Source organism: Dendropsophus ebraccatus, chromosome 15 (assembly GCF_027789765.1).
Source record: "Dendropsophus ebraccatus isolate aDenEbr1 chromosome 15, aDenEbr1.pat, whole genome shotgun sequence".
Taxonomy (NCBI): domain Eukaryota; kingdom Metazoa; phylum Chordata; class Amphibia; order Anura; family Hylidae; genus Dendropsophus; species Dendropsophus ebraccatus.
In genome coordinates, this window is record NC_091468.1 from 53,258,129 (window position 1) to 53,277,205 (window position 19,077).

Consider the following 19,077-nt stretch of genomic DNA (forward strand, 5'->3'; position numbering starts at 1 on the left):
CTTTTACTTTCAGTGGTGTATTATTTCCAGGCCACAGTTTTGCCATGATTTGCATAAAAATTGCTGCTTTTTACAGTCATTTTGCACAAATCAGGGCAAAACTGCAGCCACAAAAACAATGCAGTAACATTAGAGAATATACTTAAGGAACCTTATTATGTGACAATGATGTCACCACAGGTCCTTTACAGGCTGCATTAAGAAGGCAAAAGACTAAAGCTAGTGTCGCCGTAGTTACAGTGGGTTGGGGGGGCCCAAGCTTGGTGAACAGCCTGGGGCCCATGGTGAAGTTAATCCGCCCCTGTATAGAATTGACATAAGACCATTTTATCACAGTCAGTGTACAATACTTTGAAATACATTGACACTAAATTAGCAGGGTGAAATACATAGATAAGTAGAATTTTTCCAAGCAATTACAATATCACCACGTTTATTCTCTAACAATCCTAGTAACGTCCCCACAACCTGTATAACAGACTATATCAGTACAGGCTCCTATCACTTTACTAAACGTGCGTGAAATGTCTCATACATTGACACATAACACATGACCTGCTTTAAGTTTATTTAGAAACCAAAGCAAATTATAAGCCCCTTCCTTATCAGCCGTTAACCTTCAGTTACAATATGTCATGGAACGTTTATGACGGTCTATGCAAATGACCGGTTATCATCCTCGCCAGAGACAGTTTATATGAAGTCCTCCATTCAAGCTTCTGTCACTTTAGCATTTAGCAATGTCAGCTGTCTGATATGGTTGATTCCACCCAATGCTTTCCAGCTTTTTTCCACGGTTCAGGTGTCAGTGTTTTATCTGCGCCCCTCTTCTCTCTTCATTGGAAGGACCATCAATAACAAGTCGATTATTTTAAACAAGAGCAGCTTGTCATGGAAGAGAATTACAGCGTTGCGTGATGGTTAGACTTGTCGGATCACAGTCGAGGCTGATGTACCCAAAACTATTTTTCTAAATTACCTTAAAAATATATTTTATGGGGGAGATTTATCAAACATGGTGTAAAGTGAAACTGGCTCAGTTGCCCCTAGCAACCAATCAGATTCCACCTTTCATTCCTCACAGACTCTTTGGAAAATGAATGGTGGAATCTGATTGGTTGCTAGGGGCAACAGAGCCAGTTTCACTTTACACCATGTTTGATAAATCTCCCCCTATATCTTTAAAAGCCAATAAACTAACATTCTACTTTAAATAAGTCACCGATTAAAGTGGATCTGTTGGGTTGATGGTTTCCTTCTATAGTGTTATCAAGGCAGCATAAGATGGAGGATAACATTTAAAAAGGAACACCAGAGATTCCAAACAGAGGAGCAAAAAAGAGGAATATGTAGCAGGTGTAGTCACTAGTGTTGAGTGAACAAGCTCTATCATAGTGCTCAACCGAGCAGGCAATTAACAAGCTTTAAAGCGAATATACTATCAGGTACATTCACTTTAAGTGTAGCATATCAATAGAACAGAGTCGCATCACAGAGGGGCAGGGCTTCCTCCCACTGGGGGTGGGCCAGCCCGCCTCCATTGCTCCAGGCTGGTGCCCGGCAATAGACCGGCGCCGTGCGTGTGAACCAGGCCACGCTTAAAAAAAAAAAAAAAAGAACTGCGGCACCAGCTTCTCCATGTCTGCTACAATCTATTGATATGCTACACTTAAAGCGAATGTAACTGATGGATTATACTTACCGTCCTGGGCTCCTGGAGTACGGTGTCTTCTCCTTCATCTGCAAAGAGCGAATCAGCTGCTGAAGCAGGATACTGCTACAGCCACTGATTTGCTAAGAGGAAATTGCAGGAGTCTCTGCACAACCAATTAATGGCTAAAGTGGTGTCCCATCTCAGCTGCTGATTGCAGATGAAGGAGCTGTAGATAGAAGACGCAGCTAGGAGATCAGGGAGGTAAGTATAAAACGCCCTCCCAATGCACTTAAACCCCTGGGGGCCAGATTGTAAATTACTGTGATTTTCCAATGAACTTCCGGGGGACCTGTTTAAATGCTTGAGCCTCTCATTGAATTTAATTGACTTTGTTACTCGAAGTGAGCATTGAAAAATGTTTGACTCAAGTAACAAGCATTTTAGTGCTCACTCAACCATAGTAGTCACAAATAGTGGATATGGCCCTCTATGGCAAACCCCAAATTACAGACCACACATCAGATCCCCTAACAAATATAGTCTACAGACCAGACACACTGAACAAATACAGACCACTTACAAGACCCTTTAAATAAACATATGAACTTCAGAAAACACACCCTGGGGATACAGACCCCCGGACTGACCTTTCTAGTATACAGAACCAGGCCCAAGTAGAACCTCTGTATACAGACCAAGACTAGACCATCTGTATACAAAAACTCCATACCAGACTTCCCTGTATACAGACCCCATACTAGAACCCACCTCTATACACACCCCAAACTAGAGCTCCATTTTTTACAGACCCCAAATCAAATGGCCTGTATGCTGACCCCAGATCACAGCCCATCTACACAAACCACAGACTAGAACCAACTCTATATAGACCTCCACATTAGACCTCCACTATATTCAGACCTCCACTATATACAGACCCCAGACTAGAACACTGTCATATAAAGATCTCAGATCTTAAACCCTTACACCCTCCACATGGGACCATGGTTCTGGAGTTAGCCATAAGAAGAGCGCTGGGGCAAACTTGTGGAACTGAGTGGCATATATATATATACTGTATCTACAAGCAAACATATACACATATATAGATATACATACTCATATACATATACACCTGCACTGTGCACTTTATAATATTGGTCTTTTGAAGCTAAGGAATCTGTAGGCCATTTCCAACACCAGGGCCCAGATACAACTGTTACCTTTATATACTTATTTACCTAAACAGGTGACACTTTGTATTCCCCTGCACCTGCTCCTGGGATCCATGTATAGCTGACAATTTGCCATTGTGCAGTATAGTAAAGCTATGTTAAATGTAATTGATGCCTGTATAAATGATCGTAAAAGATTTGACTTCTGGAAGTGTCTCGCCTATTCATATGGGTTTTATGATCAATAATTCTGTGTTTTCAACTTTCATGTGATGATGAAAATGAAGATGGCGATGATGACACTGAAGAGGATAAGAAAGAGGAGAGGAACAAAGTCAGCAAGAAGATCAGCGAGGAAATCAGTAAGTACAGTATATGTCAAAGCTCTTTTCATACCTATAGTCACACTTAAAGGGGTTATCCCGCCTCCTTCACTGAGTGGCTGAGCGGACCTGGGACGTCACATCTCGTTCCCGCCGCTGGAACCGGGGAGGGGAGTGGACGTCTTTTCTTTCAGCCACCTCCTCCCTGCCCACATCTAAAAAAAAGCCCCCACGCTAGATAACCCCTTTAACAGACAATGTAGCGTAGAACCAAGGTTCATTGAGGCCTTGGCTAAACCATACAGTAGTTTATGGACCCAAGGGCAGTTTAAGAAGGAAATAAATAGATAATAATTAAAAAAAAAAAATTAGGTGAAGCTGACAACTTTAGAGCTAGACAAGGCTGCCACGCAATGTCCCCCGGTCTATTTATTATGACCTTTGCTGGTAACTGATGATCGCTTAATATATTTTAGACACGCTCCTTAAGGCCATGTTCCCACTGCGTAAGTTTCATAATAATCACGACCGTTGTAACAACAGCCATGATTACTACGGAACTTACGTAGTGCTGCCTTCTAAGGAATCCCGGCCGGAACGTATACACATAGTATGCACTCCATCCGGAATCCCTAGCGACGCCGCAAGAAACTGACATCCCAGTTTTCTGCGGCCGCAGAAAACCCTGTCAGTTCACACAATGGAACGTGCGGCCGGAGCCATTGTGGGCAGTGGAGAATTTGGATGCGGGCGCACGCTGATGCGCCCGCATCCAAATTCAGCGGCAGTAAAGATCATCTTCTCTGATGATCTTCTCTTACACCGGACGTTCCGTGACCTGGTCGGGTCACGGAATGGCTGGTGTCTTACAAAGTGGGAACATGGCCTAAGAATGGATGTGAGATGAATTTGCACTATGAATGGGGGTCTAATGTTACCTATATATGATAAGTATTATTGCACTCATCCGAGTTGATCAATGCAATACTCATACTTTCTACCTTTGCTGTAGTTAATGCAAGACCTTAAAGGGGAACTATTAGCAGGTTAGACCCCATTGTGCTGATCCTGCCTGCCCACTTTATTAATTATCATTAAAAGGAGGGGGGCAGCTTGCACAATGGGGATGGAGCAGTGTTCCTAATGGTGCTCTCAGGGGTGGATAACTTCTAACTCAACGGGAACAGTGTACATGAGGAAGGTTAGAGACATACCTTCCTCCTTGGTGCCCCGTGTACATTAGGGGGTGCAGGAGAGTGATATCCCACTCAGCCAATCACTGACTGACTGAGACAGGACAACGCCACGGCCAGTGATGGCCGGAGCTAGGCTGCCACTCTCCATGGGGTACACCAGGGGAACACAGACAGGTAAGTATAGATGAGCAGACTTGCTGAGCCTCACTATAATAACTAAATGCCTAAAAACTTTTAGTTGTTTTAGTGCCGTCCGCTTAAAGTTGGGTTCGAACAAACCCAAACTTTGCTTCCAAGTTTGGTGAACCTGCCGAATCGAACTTATAAAAAGTTTGCTGATATAATGTAGAGGTCATTGTATTGCAATCCTTTGCCTTTAAATGAACTTGAACTTAAATCCCCAACATTCAGAAGAAGTGCAGACTGTGGATTACTGTATATTGAATGAACTGAGGAACAAAGACGTCTTGAAATAAAATTGATAATAACGCATTGTTCTCTTTTGCACGTCTTTACACAGAAGGAAAAGATAAAAATGAACAGTCACCTCCAACAAAGAAATGTAAAGCCAAAAAGACAGATAAGCAGGAAAAGGCCGACGATGGTAAGTTCTAGATAAAGGAAATGTAGGCATTAGATTCATTTTCTATCTATATGTATTCTTCCAATTACTCTTACACAATATACTGCAGTAAATTATACTATACTATTATACAGTACTATGCTTATAGATATTACGCTAAAGTACAAATATGGGAAACAACCCCCCAGCAAGTCCACGTATATTAAAGCATCTGGAAAAAAGTAGTTTCACCTGAATGGAATTAGATGTCTACTCTTTCAGTAGGCTTGCTAAGTGTGGCTAACATGAGCAGAACAGAACAAGAGACTGGATTTTGATTGTTCAGACCCCGATCAATCTGGATAATAAGCGAGTAGAGACACGCAGAGCTGTGTGCCTTTCTCTCCACTCTGCGTCTATGGCCCATAGACTTTAAGCTGCTGTCTTGGTCACATGACAGGGGAAGTGGGATAGAACACTCTACGCTCATAGTCCTAACTTTTTTGTGACAGTGCTCATTTAAATGAAGTTTGTAAGTTAAAAAAAAAAAAAAAAAAGATATATATATTTTTGAGGGTTTTTTTCTTCTTCAAATTTTCCACTTTGCCATGTATATTATAGAATGGTTCAAATAACCTTGCAGTTTTCAATCTAGCCACGAGGCCTGATATTAAATTGACTCTGTACCCACAATCTGCCCACCCCAAACTGCTTGTACCGTCAGATAGCTGCTTTTAATCCAAGATCTGTTCTGGGGTCCGTCCGGCAGGTAATGCAGTTATTGTCCTAAAAAACAACTTTTAAACTTGCAGCCCTTTGTCAAACGGGCATGGCCTAGAGTGTCTGTGCGTTAGGCTGGCACAACCTCTCTGTCCCTCCTCCCCGCCCTCCTCATCATTAGGAATGCTGCAGGCAGATTGTCTCCTATTCATCAGTTGTGTCAGCACTGCACATGGGCTGAATCGTTAGGGCACCTGTGCAATGTTCACTGCAGAGGAATAGGAAAAATCCTGTCCGTGGCATTCTTAATGATGAGTAGGGTGGGAAGGAGGGACGGAGGGGTGGTGCAAGGCTGGGGGCACAGATACTCTAGGCCACAGCAGTTTGGCAGAGGGCTGCAAGTTTAAAAGTTGTTTTATTTGGGACATTACCTGCATCACCTGCCGAGTGGACCCCAGGACAGATCTTGGATAAATAGCAGCTATCTGAAGGTACAAGTGGTTTTGGGGGGGGGGGGGGCAGATTGTGGGTACAGAGTCACTTTAAGCTGACACCTCGTCTTCTGTAGACAAAACTTTTCAGTACTGTAATCACAGCAGGATTGCAGTGAAAGGAGACACCAAAATATACATATGGTCAGGACACTGACAAAAGGGGGTGGCTAGAACTCGCCTTAACCCCTTCCCTGCTCATTTACATATATCTACACTGTTCACGGAGCAGGCCCAGAAAATTTCCCCATAAAAGTCAAAGGAGTCCCCTCCCATCTATAGCTACCTATGTCTTATGGGGCTGATGTAAAGCATATCACTAAATGCTGTTAACAGAGCAGAACAAAAGCTTCTGCAATGTGGCAATGTACAAAAAGATTAACACTAAATTCACACAGAATGGATCCACAGTCATTTTCAATGAGATTACAGACTCGCAGCGGGATGAGAATGTATGTAAATGCTGGCCTCTTAACCCGCCGCCGCTCTGGAGCATACTTTACCTGGTCTGTGCTTCAGCTGCATCTGAGGCTCCCGATCCCCATAGGTCCCATTCTGCCAATCAGTGCACGGCCCCATCGCAGTCACTGACTGGGCGGGACCTACGGGCACGTGAAATCCGTTGTGGATCTGTCCTGTGTGAATCTAGCCTTAAACAAATATGTTTTAGGATCTGACTTAAATCAATAATAAAAATTCTTTATATAACAAGAAAGAGTAGCTGTTTAGGAAATTTGCGTGACCCTACTTATTTAAGAACTTTGAAGTGTACCTGTCGTCACAACTTTCTAAATCAACAATCAATCTAAAGCAAGTTTACAATATACATTCATAATTTCTTTTTGGTATCATACACAAAGCTGTACTTACCAGAAATCCAGGTCCAGTTTCCAGAAGGCAGATTTTCTGACTTGTGCTGGTTGTAAGAACAGACTAAACACAGGAATTCCAGCCAGTACAGATAGTCTCTATACCTCTATACATCTATACCTCTCTTGAAGCATCCCATTATTTTACTAGCCTTGGCAGCTGCTGCCTGGCATTGATTAATAAAGTTTAGTTTACTGTCCACCAATATCCCCAGGTCCTTTTCAGAAGTAGTTTTACCCAGTGTTTTATTATTTAGCACATAACTGTACTTAATTCTACAGCCCAAATGCATAACCTTACATTTATCCACGTTAAACTTCATTTGCCTCCAGCTTCTCCAAATCCCTCTGTTATATGACATTGTCCTCCTCTGTGCTAATTACTTTACCCAGTTTAGTATTATTTGCAAAAATGGAGATTCTACTCTGTAGCCCCTCTACAAGATCATTAATAAAAATATTAAAAAGAAGTGGACCCAGCACTGACCCCTGTGGTACCCCACTAGTAACTAAAACCCAATCTGAATATGTTCCATGAATGACCACTCAACCAGTTACTTACCCATTTGCATATCTTTTCCCCTTGACCCAGCATCTTCATTTTGTAGACCAACCTTTCATGCGGCACAGTATCTAATGCCCTTGAAAATGGTGATGTCACTTCCTGGACAACATGTTGATGTCACGACCCGACTCCCAGAGCTGTGCGGGCTGTGGCTGCTGGAGAGGATGATGGCAGAGGGATGCTCAGTGTCCCTTCAGTGCCCTGTGTCCCTCAGTGTCCCCCTGTTCATTCTTTGGACGAATGATGGAACTCGCCCATGCGCCCCGCCACAGCGAGCTGCAGAATGCCCAATGAGTTTTCCGTCTCCATTCCATAGCATGCACGTATCCTTAGGGTGCCTTTACACAGAGAGATTTATCTGACAGATTTCTAAAGCCAAAGCCAGGAACAGACTATAAACAGAGAACAGGTCATAAAGAAAAGACTGGGATTTCTCCTTTTTCTCTAATCCATTCCTGGCTTTGGCTTTAATAATCTGTCAGATAAATCTCTCTGTGTAAAGCCACCCTAAGCGGAGAAAACCCCTGATAGTAAAGCAATGTAAGGCCCTATGCTTAGCTGGTACCTAGATGCTTAGCTGGTACCCAATCATTTTTACATTTTGACAAATGTTCCTGATTCGGAGTCAGATGTAAAAGAAGTTCAGCCCGCTCACCTTCCCATACTTGATAGTCCCAATCATCACGGGATGACATTAAGGGAAATATATCGGAGTTGTTTCAGCCGGCGGCACGAGCCAAAAACCTTTTACTGAAACTGGAGGAATATATTTGTTATAAATGACTGCATGATTAAACAGAAAGCTGAAGATAAATTAGTCACCACCTCTTTGCTCAACATTTTCTACTTTCTATTATGCATAATTAGAGCGGCTGCACTTTCTCTATTATTAAAATACATATTTTCCCTTCTCTTAAGTTATTAAGGAGCCCCGAATGCAGTGACCTTTCCAGAAGTTTACGGAACAATTACACAACTTTCTGTTTTCTCCCTCTTATTGCTTAGATGCTGATTTGTAGACGATACTTAAGGGAAGAAACATAAAATGGTAGATTATGAAGCAACTAAGGAAAGAGAGTTTTATAAGCTACACAGTATAATAATAACAACACAGTTACCTAATCTACCAAAACCTCAGGACAATAGTAGATACAAAGATTATAAAGTGACTGTACCACCAGGCCCAGGCTGAAGCACTGGAGGCGGGCCGACTAACCTTAGTGGGAGGAAACCCCAGCCCCTCTATAATCCGGTTCTATTGATTCTAATGGAGTCACGTCATGGAGGGACTGGGGTTTCTTCCCACTAAGGTTGGGTCGGCCCGCTTCTAGTGCTTCAGCCTGGGCCTGGTTGTACAGTCACTTTAAGTGCAAGCAATTTCTCTTAAAATGCCTTTGAGTAACACTTTAAGTGATTTTTCAGTATATGCGATGGCATTCAAGACTTGCCGGTCAGCAGAGGTCTGACTTTTGGGAGTAATCCATTGCAACAGTGAAGGGGATGTGGTGTGGTATGTGGGTGCATCTTAAAGGGATTATCTGGAGAGCAGAGAGGGTGCTACCTGTTGTGCTCCCCAGTGGTCAACTCCCTTCCTCTGACAATCTCTACCTTCCAATATGTTCCAAATGTCCTATAGCTATGGTGACATTAGGTAGCTATTGGTCACACAATTCTAGCAACATTCTCTCCCCCCCCAATATTGGAAAGTAAGGGCGCATTTACACATTTTTTGAATCACGAAAGCTACGGACCGTTAGGCTGCCTCCCAGAATCAGGAACTTTCAGCATCATGTATCTTTATGATGTCAGGAGCGCAAAAAGTGCTTAAAGCGTAACTATAAAATATTTTGACATTTCAGTTTTAGTTAGCTTAGGTCATGATAAGACTTTTTGCAATATACATTAATAACCTAAAATGAACAGTTTTTTTTAATACATAAGGCTGATTATGCCCTTACAGCTGTGTCTGGCTCTGACTTATTTCTGCATTCCTGCTGGACACGCCCCCTCCCTGCAGATCCGTACTTAGTGTACAGACTCTGACCGCAGCATCAGATAACAGCCCTGACACAGAGAGAAACAGAAACAAAACCTCCTCCCCCCCCCCCCCCCCTCCTAGCAGCACGCTCTCCCCCCTCCCCTCACAGAGGTCACATAGCAGAGCTGAGGGTGTTTTGTGTGAAGAGCAGCACAGGGGAGGAGATGGATGGAGGGACAAGTACTCAGTGCATCAACAAGGAGGGACATGCCACCATCACTCCAATGTACTGCATGAGGGAGAGTGGGTGAGTCACTGAGGGGAGGACTACAAGTCCCAGCACAACACGGCTGTAGTCCTTCCATAGTACATATAACATTCACTATCAGATGTCTGCAGCAGGTGCCCCCACCTCCATGGCTGACATTATCCTACAGTGTTATGAGAGCAGATGACTGTATCTAATCTCTCTGGCTGGGTCCCTCCATTCACTGAGCAGCACCCCAGGTCGTGAAAGGGTTAAGGAAATTTGCACAATTGCATTATTTTTTTTTTTTTTATATCTGGTTTTGCAGTAAATTACATGGTATAATGAAACAAGTGATATTTCCCTATATCACATATATTAACCCCTTCACGATCAAGGTCATTGGTGGACGGATGTCCGGGTCAAGTTAATGCAATGTTCCTCCCCGCCTTCTAAGAGCCATAGTGCTTTTATTTTTCCACCTACAGGGCTGGTTGGGATATCAGTTTTTTTTCCACCATGATGTCTATTTTTCATTAGTATCACATTAGTGTAAAAGGAAACTTTCATTACTTTTGAACACCAGCAATATTGGTGTTTTTTTTTTGTTTGTTTGTTTTTTCTCATTTACGCCATTCACCGTGCGGGAACAATAATGTTGTATTTTAATTGACAATAGTTGTATTTTAATCATGCTACGAAATGTAATATGATTATTTGTGTTTGCTTTTTTTTTAACATATTTTATAATGGGCACAGAGGTATTTTAAACTTTTATTGGGGGGGGGACTTTTTTTTACAATTACTTTTTGTTTTACACTGTTATTTTACAGCTAAACATGCAATCATTAGATTGCATATTCTGATCTATGCTATGCAATAGCACAGCATGGATCAATACTATCGGCGATCTGTACATAGAGTCTGCCTGAGAGCTGACTCTATCTACAGAACGCTGATCCAACAGGATGGAGGTTAGTGTCTTACCCCCGCCCATTGGTATGGCTGCGTGAGTCCCGATTAGTCAGTAACAGGTGCTTAAGGGGTTAATGACAGGCAGCTGCGGGATCACAGCTGCCTGTCATTATCGTCAGCTCCGGACACACTGATGTGCGCGGGGCCACTCACATTGCAGCGGTTCTGCACACATCTAAAACTCCTTTCAGTCAGGAAAGTATATATTGCTGATGTGAAGGGGTGAAGGGGTTAATGCAGCTGATCTCAGCCCATTAGAGACCCCTATAGAGCACACCTTACACTTCTTACGAGAAGCTGGATAAATCAGTACAAGTGGCTCTTAAGGCTAAAGAAGAAGATGACTAGAAAAAGTTCAACAAGTCTGTGTCTGAAAATAGATCTACTGCCGTAATTGACAAAATGACACGACTGCCTCTTCACATATTCTGGGATTCATGACGAATGAGATGATTGCGATTGGTGCCGTGCGGAGCTTAGATTGATGATAAGTGGAGTTTGGCAGCTTTTCTTTGATCGGTCATTTTACTGTTTAGCCACACTGATCAGGTTGCGACTTGTGGCCGTATTGTGGGCTCATATGCATACAGGCATTTTAAAGAACCCAATATATAATATATAGCAGGCACTGTGCAGATCTGGAGTTTGCATTGGAAATCCAAAATTAAAGCAGCACTGTCTTTAACCCCTTCAAGACAGAGCCCTTTGATGCACAAATGTCCGGGTCAGATTAATGCAATGTTCTTCCCTGTCTTCTAAGAGCCATAGCGCTCATTATTATTTCTTTCTGATATATAATTTATTAAAATCAGCAATCCTGGTGTAGTTTTTTTTCTTTTTCTTTTACGCAGTTCACCATACTGGAACAATAACGTTATATTGTAATAGATCGAACAATTCCACACGCTACGATATGTAATATGTTTATTTTTTTATATTTTTATTTTTATAATGGGCAAGGGGGTATTTTAAACTTTTATTGGGAGGGGGTTAATAAGGTTTTGTTTAATACTTTTAAAAACTTTTTTACTACACTTTTTAAAAATTTTTTTTACACTTTTTAACACTGTAAAACACGCAATAAATAGATTGCATGTACTGATCTATGCCATAGCAAAGCATAGATCAGTGTTATCAGCGATCTATGTATAGAGCCTGCCTGAGAGCAGACTCTATACATAGATCGCAGACCCGACAGGACAGAGGTAAGTGACTTACCCCCACCTTTCGGCACAAGCGATCGGGACCCCCGCAGTATGGCCTGTTCTCTCACTAACTACCTTAAATGCTGCGATCGCTATAGATAACGGCATTTAAGGGGTTAATGAGACACAGCTGCGGGATCGCAGCTGCCTCTCATTACCTCCGGCCCCTGACACACTGATGTGTGCGGGACCACTCTGACTGTAGCGGCCCGAACACATCAGAAGCCCCTGAAGTCAGGAACGTATGTATACATTCCTACTGCACGGGGCATGTGCAGTAGGAACGTATATATACATGTTACTGATGGGAAGGGGTTAAAGGGGTTGTCCAGCAAAAATATTTTTCTTTCAAAATAACTGCTGTATATTTGCAATTTACTTCTATTTAAAAATCTCCAGTCTTCCCATATTTATCAGCTGCTGTATGTCGTGCATGAAGTGTTGTTTTCTTTTCAGTCTGACACAGCGCTCTCTGCTGACATCTCTGTCCAAGACAGGAACTGTCCAGAGCAGGAGAGGATTTCTATGGGAATTTGCTGCTGCTCTGGACAGTTCCTGTGTCGGACAGAGGTGGCAGCAGAGAGCACTGTGTCAGACTGTAAAGAAAACATTTCCTGCAGGACATACAGCAGCTGCTAAGTATGGGAAAACTGGAGATTTTTAAACAGAAGTAAATTCCAAATCTATATAACTTTCTGAAACCAGTTGATTTGAAAGAAAAGATTTTCGCTGGACAATCCCTTTAACCACCACAGAAATTTGGTCCTGAGAAGTCAATAGAGCCTATGTGGTGCGCACTGTGAATATTTCTCCAGTCTCAATACACTACATAGTAAGGTACTTAGTGTAACTAGTTGTAAATGGCGGTGATCAAAGCTCCATTAATTCCTTCCATTATGCAGTATTAATGGATCCAGTTAGTTTTTCTTGTTCTTACATTAGACATTAGAGCGGTAAATATGTTTCCGATGAATATGATCTATCTCAGTTTATCATGTGTCAGATATATAACTGTTTATATGGAAGTGATATTGTGCTATACTTAGTAAATCCTATTAAGCTTTTACAAAACTACAATGGTGGAATATGAAAACCTCGGGCTCCAAGCAACGACCAAGACATGGATCTTCGTGACTATGTAATCTTATGGGGAAACATACGTATCCTACAACTCATTTCATCTAATATTAAACACATACATGAATTATAAAAATGACAAATATTCCATATTCCATATTTAAACGACACATTCTACATGAAGTCATTTTCATTTTGTCACTAGTAAGTTGTATGCAGACACCCATGACTTGGTTTGAGTTTCAGCCCCCCCCCCCCCTTGTTTTTTTTTTTTTTTTTTAGATTCTAAGAACATAAAATAAATAAACCCATGCCTCAGACGTGCTTCAATGATTTTTAACAATTTCCAGTTAGCTGGATAGGACAAATGCCCTAAAGGAATCTTTTGTAAGTTTAAAAATAAAAAAAAAAGGGATTCCCGTATATCTTGGCCATAGTGAAGAAATACAAAGAGTGTGTGCTCTCATTTACTGAGCCTATTACACAGCTCGATAATTGTGCAGCGAGGGCTGCACGGACATTGTTAGCGATGTCCGTGCAGCCCTTGCAATAAACTGTTAATACATTACCTCTGTACGCTCCCGGTCTTCTTTTACCCTCTTCTAGCTTCCCAGCACTGCGTAGTGCAGCTTCTCAGTTGAAAGCTTAGCCTCTCACCGGTGGCAGCAGTCCCAATGATTGGCTGAGCGGCCTGTCAGCTCAAAGACCACTCTGAAGCTGCAGCACACGGAATTGAGCAAATGGCAGGAGAAGACCAGTAGCATGGAGAGGTAATGTATGGCAGTTTATTATCGTTAGCTGTCAGACTCGCATCACTATTACACGTAGAGATGCACGGTCGGCGACCGGTGATTTTGACCTAAAGAAACAATCAGCTGATGATTGTTGTCATCGGCTAATCCTTGTCTCTATTACACAGAGTGATAATCGGTCGAATCAGCCCGATCAGGTTGATTATCGCTCCATGTAATGTGGCCCTTATACTCTGCTGATTACTGGAGGTCCCAGCAGAGAGACACACTTTGTAATCCGTCATTGCCCAAAGTAGAGAACCTCCTAAGAGGAGATTACATTGCCTTAGTGTCTTTTGCATACTGTATGTATATTTATATGGTAGAAGAAGAATAAATCTGAAGATAAACACTTAGGGGCTAGTTCAGATTGGGACTTTTGCCAATCTCTGATGGGTGGGCAGGGGACACATCAAGACATGGAGGAGTGTGACCTTCACCTGAGCCAAACTTACTATGATTTGTGGTGGAAATCTATAAGAATATACATTCCACATAGCAGCCTCTGATATAGATTTATTGAGAGACATGTGCCTCTCAATAAATCGTGTTTGAGACACATGGGTGGGAATTACAGCAAGACAGACACAGATACAATGGTTTTGCACTTAAACTTTCCACTATTTTGTTTGTGTGTTTTTTGTGTTTTCTTTGTTGATTTGCCCTTTTTACCTCTAGGTATAGTCTTTTACGTCTATCTCTTTCTGTTCCTAACTGTACTAGTAAGTCTGTCTTGCCCATTTGACCCAGAAAAGGTCATTGGGACCCTATGTACTCCCATTGGCATTAATGAGGGGTACATAAATGTTGCAGCATTGTGAGCTCGACTGTTTCCATAAATCTTGAGTTGTGGAAACAGTGTTGTGTTGCTGTTTCTCAGAGATGACTATGTCCATGGCTGCATCCATGTTTTCCAGGACTCCCTAGGGTTTCATCCAAGTTCTTCAGCCACCAGTAATCAAGTGCTGCACACTGGGACTTGCTCATCTCTCCAGTTTTTTTAACTCACATCAAAGGGGTCACTCAGCGTTAGAAAAACATGACAGCACAACTCATGTCTCCAGTTTGGGTGGAGTGTTGCAACTCAGTTCTGTTGAAGTGATTGAAGCTTAACTGCAAACCACACCTAAAGTAAAAACAAGAATTTCTACTGAGCATGCTTTTCGAACACTGGACAACCCCTTTAACCTCTATGGGAACTATGCAAACTGTGCTACTGTACCTCCATGTTCCGACACTGTTTAGGGCACGTTGATGCCTACATGACCACCACTCATCTGACTGACTGACTGTCAACATTCCTTTTAAGGGTTTATTCACACAGGCGGATCCGCCGGGAGTCTCATGCACGAAATCCGCAGCTAATCCGCAATACACGTATTTATAATAATAAGAATAAGAATAATAATACGTGTATTGCAGATTTTGTGCGTGAGGCTCCCGGCGGATCCGCCCATGTGAATTTACCCTAAAGTCAATGTCCTGTATGAATCTCTGTGAGAACACTCCCATGCATATGAGACAGTGACTTTCATCCTCTGCAGACCTGGCACGGTCAGAGGAGAAGACAAGGTGGCACCAATGGGACCTGAATAGTGTTGGCACATGGAAATAATGCCGCGCTGTGGGAACGTCATTGGCCTGGGTAAGTATACATACAAATTACTGCCAGAACCAAAAAAAAACCCACAACAAGGGAGTGCTATCTGATGATATGTGACAATGTGTTAAAGAGAACCCACTATGTGAAAACCGCTGTCCTCTGGTTTATAAGTGGAGATGATAAGAAGATTGATAGTTTAGTGAAAATGATTGTCACCCCTTATGTTAATCTCAAGTTAACAATAGGATTTTTGATGCACATACTTGCAACTTTAACGTCTATCTTTTGGCTTTGTGAAACTGAAGTTTTATCCAGTAGCGTCCAATGTCACCGCTCTGACACCTTATAATTAGTTTGTCGTCTATACTTTGTGCTTTGTTTGTCCTTGAGTATGTCTTGGCGAATAGTACTGTGGCGGTTGCAAAGTAAAACTAGACTCTGCGCGTGAAAATGAGAAAGATATAAAATATACACAGTGTTTATGACATAAAGGTAAAGGGTTAAATGAATAATTCTTTTAAATAAGCCAGAGATACCAATGGAAAATGTTAGTAATTCTGAGAATTAATTCATAAGTCTATTCTTCTTATACATAATTATTAACTAGAGATCCAGCTATAGTGATCCACCATTGGAGATCTAGGGGGAGATTTATCAAACATGGTGTAAAGTGAAACTGGCTCAGATTCCACCTTTCATTTTCCAAAGAGTCTGTGAGGAATGAAAGGCGGAATCTGATTGGTTGGTAGGGGCGACTGAGCCAGTTTCACTTTATACCATGTTTGATAAATCTCCCCCTAGAGTATGTAGTGCTCCAACAATAGGTGACTATGAGATTCTCATTTCCATTTGGCTTATGGACAAAATCCTTGTATCTCTTTTCAGCCATTTCGGGGGCATATTCCTTCCCCCCCCCCCCCTTGTAACTAGCTGATCTAATATCTGATTTTCTTTTTTTCTTTTTTTCCTAAGAAGAATGAAGCATTACACATTATCCATTGCCTGGCTCCTAAGAGTCCTTGTGCCAGCTTGGTGGTGTCCCCAAGTATACACATTCCCTCTTCAGACCCATATAAAAGACCTCTCCCTGCCATTGAACACCTTGCTCTCTTCCGAGGCAAGAACTTTGAGACAGCTGTCTACAGATGGATCCTCTTTCTCTTGGAAGAGATTCTGTATTAGGCCAGTTTCACACATAATGGATCCACAGCGGATTTCATTTGCAGCAAAATCTTCTGCGTATCCCTTGCTCGTCATTTTCAATGAGATTGACATCCCGATGTGAGTATGTAAGTAACAGCCCCCTTAACCCCCTGCCGGCCGATACATACATTACCTGCTCCGCGTTCCGGTTTGCTACGGGCTCCCGACTGGACGTCCCGCTCAGCCAATCGGTGTGCTGCCCCACCGCACCGACTGTTTGGCTGAGTGGGGCGCTGAAGCAAAGCGGAATGCGGAGCAGATAATGTATGTACCAGCCGGCGGGGGGTTAAGGGGGCTGTCACTTCCATACTTGCAGCGGGATGTCAATCTCATTAAAAATGACAGGCAAGGGTTCCGCAGTGGATTGAACTGCAAATTTGCAGCGTGAAATCCGCTGTGGATGCGTTACGTGTGAAACTGACCTTAGCTCATAATCCCTGGTGACATTATAAGGCTCTTTGAGGGGGCTGAGCATTGATTTACAGGGAAACCAAAGCACTTTGATGAAATGATGGCATTTGATGACCGGTGGTTGAAGAAGTTGGATGCAGCCCTAGGAAGTCCCGGTAAACGTGGATACTGCCTATGGATTTATCTATGTTTTCCAGGCAGTGTTAGGGCTGCATTGAACTTCTTCAACCACCAGTAATCAAATGCTGCATGCTCAGGTTCAGACGAATCCGAGCATACTTGAGGTTCACTCATCTCTAGTTGTAAGACCTGTTTTAGTTCACATAAAGCGAACTTTAAGCTGTTGTAAAACTATAACCTCCATTATGTCTGGATAGCTAAAACAAAGCTTGGGCTGTCCAGGCAGGATGGGAATTGTAGTTTTGCAACAGCTGGAGGGCTGAAGATTCCCCATCCTTGCTCTACTAAGTGACAACAACTCCAGTCAATGGAGGCAAGCTGTAATAAAAGAGCGGTAATTTGACAATTCACTGCAATTCATATGCATTGCAGTAAACTCTACAAATGATCAAATGATTGCATAGTGTAGTCATATAAAGGGACTAACAATGTAGTTAAAAAAAGGTGAAAAAAAAAACCCATAATAAAAATTGAAATCAATTTTTGCCCATTTATAAAAAAAAAAATAGCATTTCCATGCATGGAACTGTCCAAATTACTAAAATATCATCTTATTTGATGCACTGTGAATGCCATAAACGGGAAGAAATAGAAAAAGCTAGGGTTGCTGGATTTTGGTTTGTTTGCTTTGCAATATGTTTCAAGCTGTCATTAAAATGTCATGACGAAGAGTCAAAAAGTCATGACGATTAGGAAAAAAAAACATTTTTCAAGCCAATAAAGATGTTACATAGATTACCCATCTTTAGGTCACTTTGACTTCTATAAAGAGCGACTTTCTTATAGGCAGATTGGATTGTACTATGAAATGTGTCAGAGTTATATATGTAACAAATAAACATAACTTATTGAAGCCTCAGCCATAATAAACTCCATATTCCAATTCTTGCTTCTGGTTTTTATGATTACACTATTCCAAACACTGAGTTGGGAAACCGAAAGACATCCACCCCTCAATCAACCAGGGCACGGAGCAAAACACCAAAGGAATCCATCACGTGAGGACATGTTTGTGTTTGCCAGTTGGTGTTACTGGAAACCATTACCAGATTAGTTTACACAAAAAAAAAAAAAAAAGCTACGACTGTCTTCTTCTATAGATTTCAATGGAGAAGTTCTTAAAGGGGTCTTCCACCTAAGAGCAAAAAAAATAAATGCTGGCTGGTCTTACTTGCCAAGCCTTCCCCTGAGTATTTTGGGCTGTCTCCTGTCTTTCTACCTGCCACCATTCCTGATTTACAAATGTTTCTATATCCAAGATGGGAAACTACATTTCCCATCATGCATTTCCCTGATTGGTACTTGCATACTTGCTTTCTTTCCTGCCCACTGCTGTTGTTACTATTGCACAGAAGTGTTTTTTCACTGATTTTTCATTACATCACGCATGGTGTAGCCGAGCTGACACGTGCATGGTGTAGCAGAGCTGACACGTGCATGGTGTAGCCGAGCTGACACGTGCATGGTGTAGCTATGTGCTGCATAATGGACATCTGTTTACTGGGGGTGGGAGGTGTAGTGCAGGTCTAGATCTCTGCTTGCTGACTGTGAATGAAAACATTCTAGTTCCATCCAGACTCTAAGAACATCTATAACACTTACAATATACAGAGCTATGACACAAAGACAGGTACACGTGCCTTCATTCACTGACAGCAAGCAGAGATAGCACTATAACTTTTCATATTACAGAAACCTAGGCTCAGGGGGTCGGGTTACCAAGTAAATAGACAGCTTACCCAGCCCTCAGAGAGGAGATCACATGTCGTGTGACTACAAAGGGAGGGGGGAAGAGGGAGCTGAGCGTGGTCAGAGTGGACCCAGAGTAGAGGATTTTAACCATCCAGAGCGG

The 19,077-nt window shown here is 42.2% G+C and overlaps 1 protein-coding gene across 3 annotated transcripts in view; it reads left to right on the plus strand.

Moving 5' to 3' along the window:
- Window positions 1-19,077, plus strand: part of MACROD2 (mono-ADP ribosylhydrolase 2) — a 1,633,627-nt gene that overhangs the window by 1,528,040 nt on the left and 86,510 nt on the right. For all 3 annotated transcript variants that reach the window (XM_069954330.1, XM_069954328.1, XM_069954329.1), the window contains 2 exons: window positions 3,117-3,191; window positions 4,869-4,952. In XM_069954330.1, coding sequence (XP_069810431.1) covers window positions 3,117-3,191; window positions 4,869-4,952 — 159 coding nt within the window. The remainder of the gene's footprint in view (window positions 1-3,116; window positions 3,192-4,868; window positions 4,953-19,077) is intronic.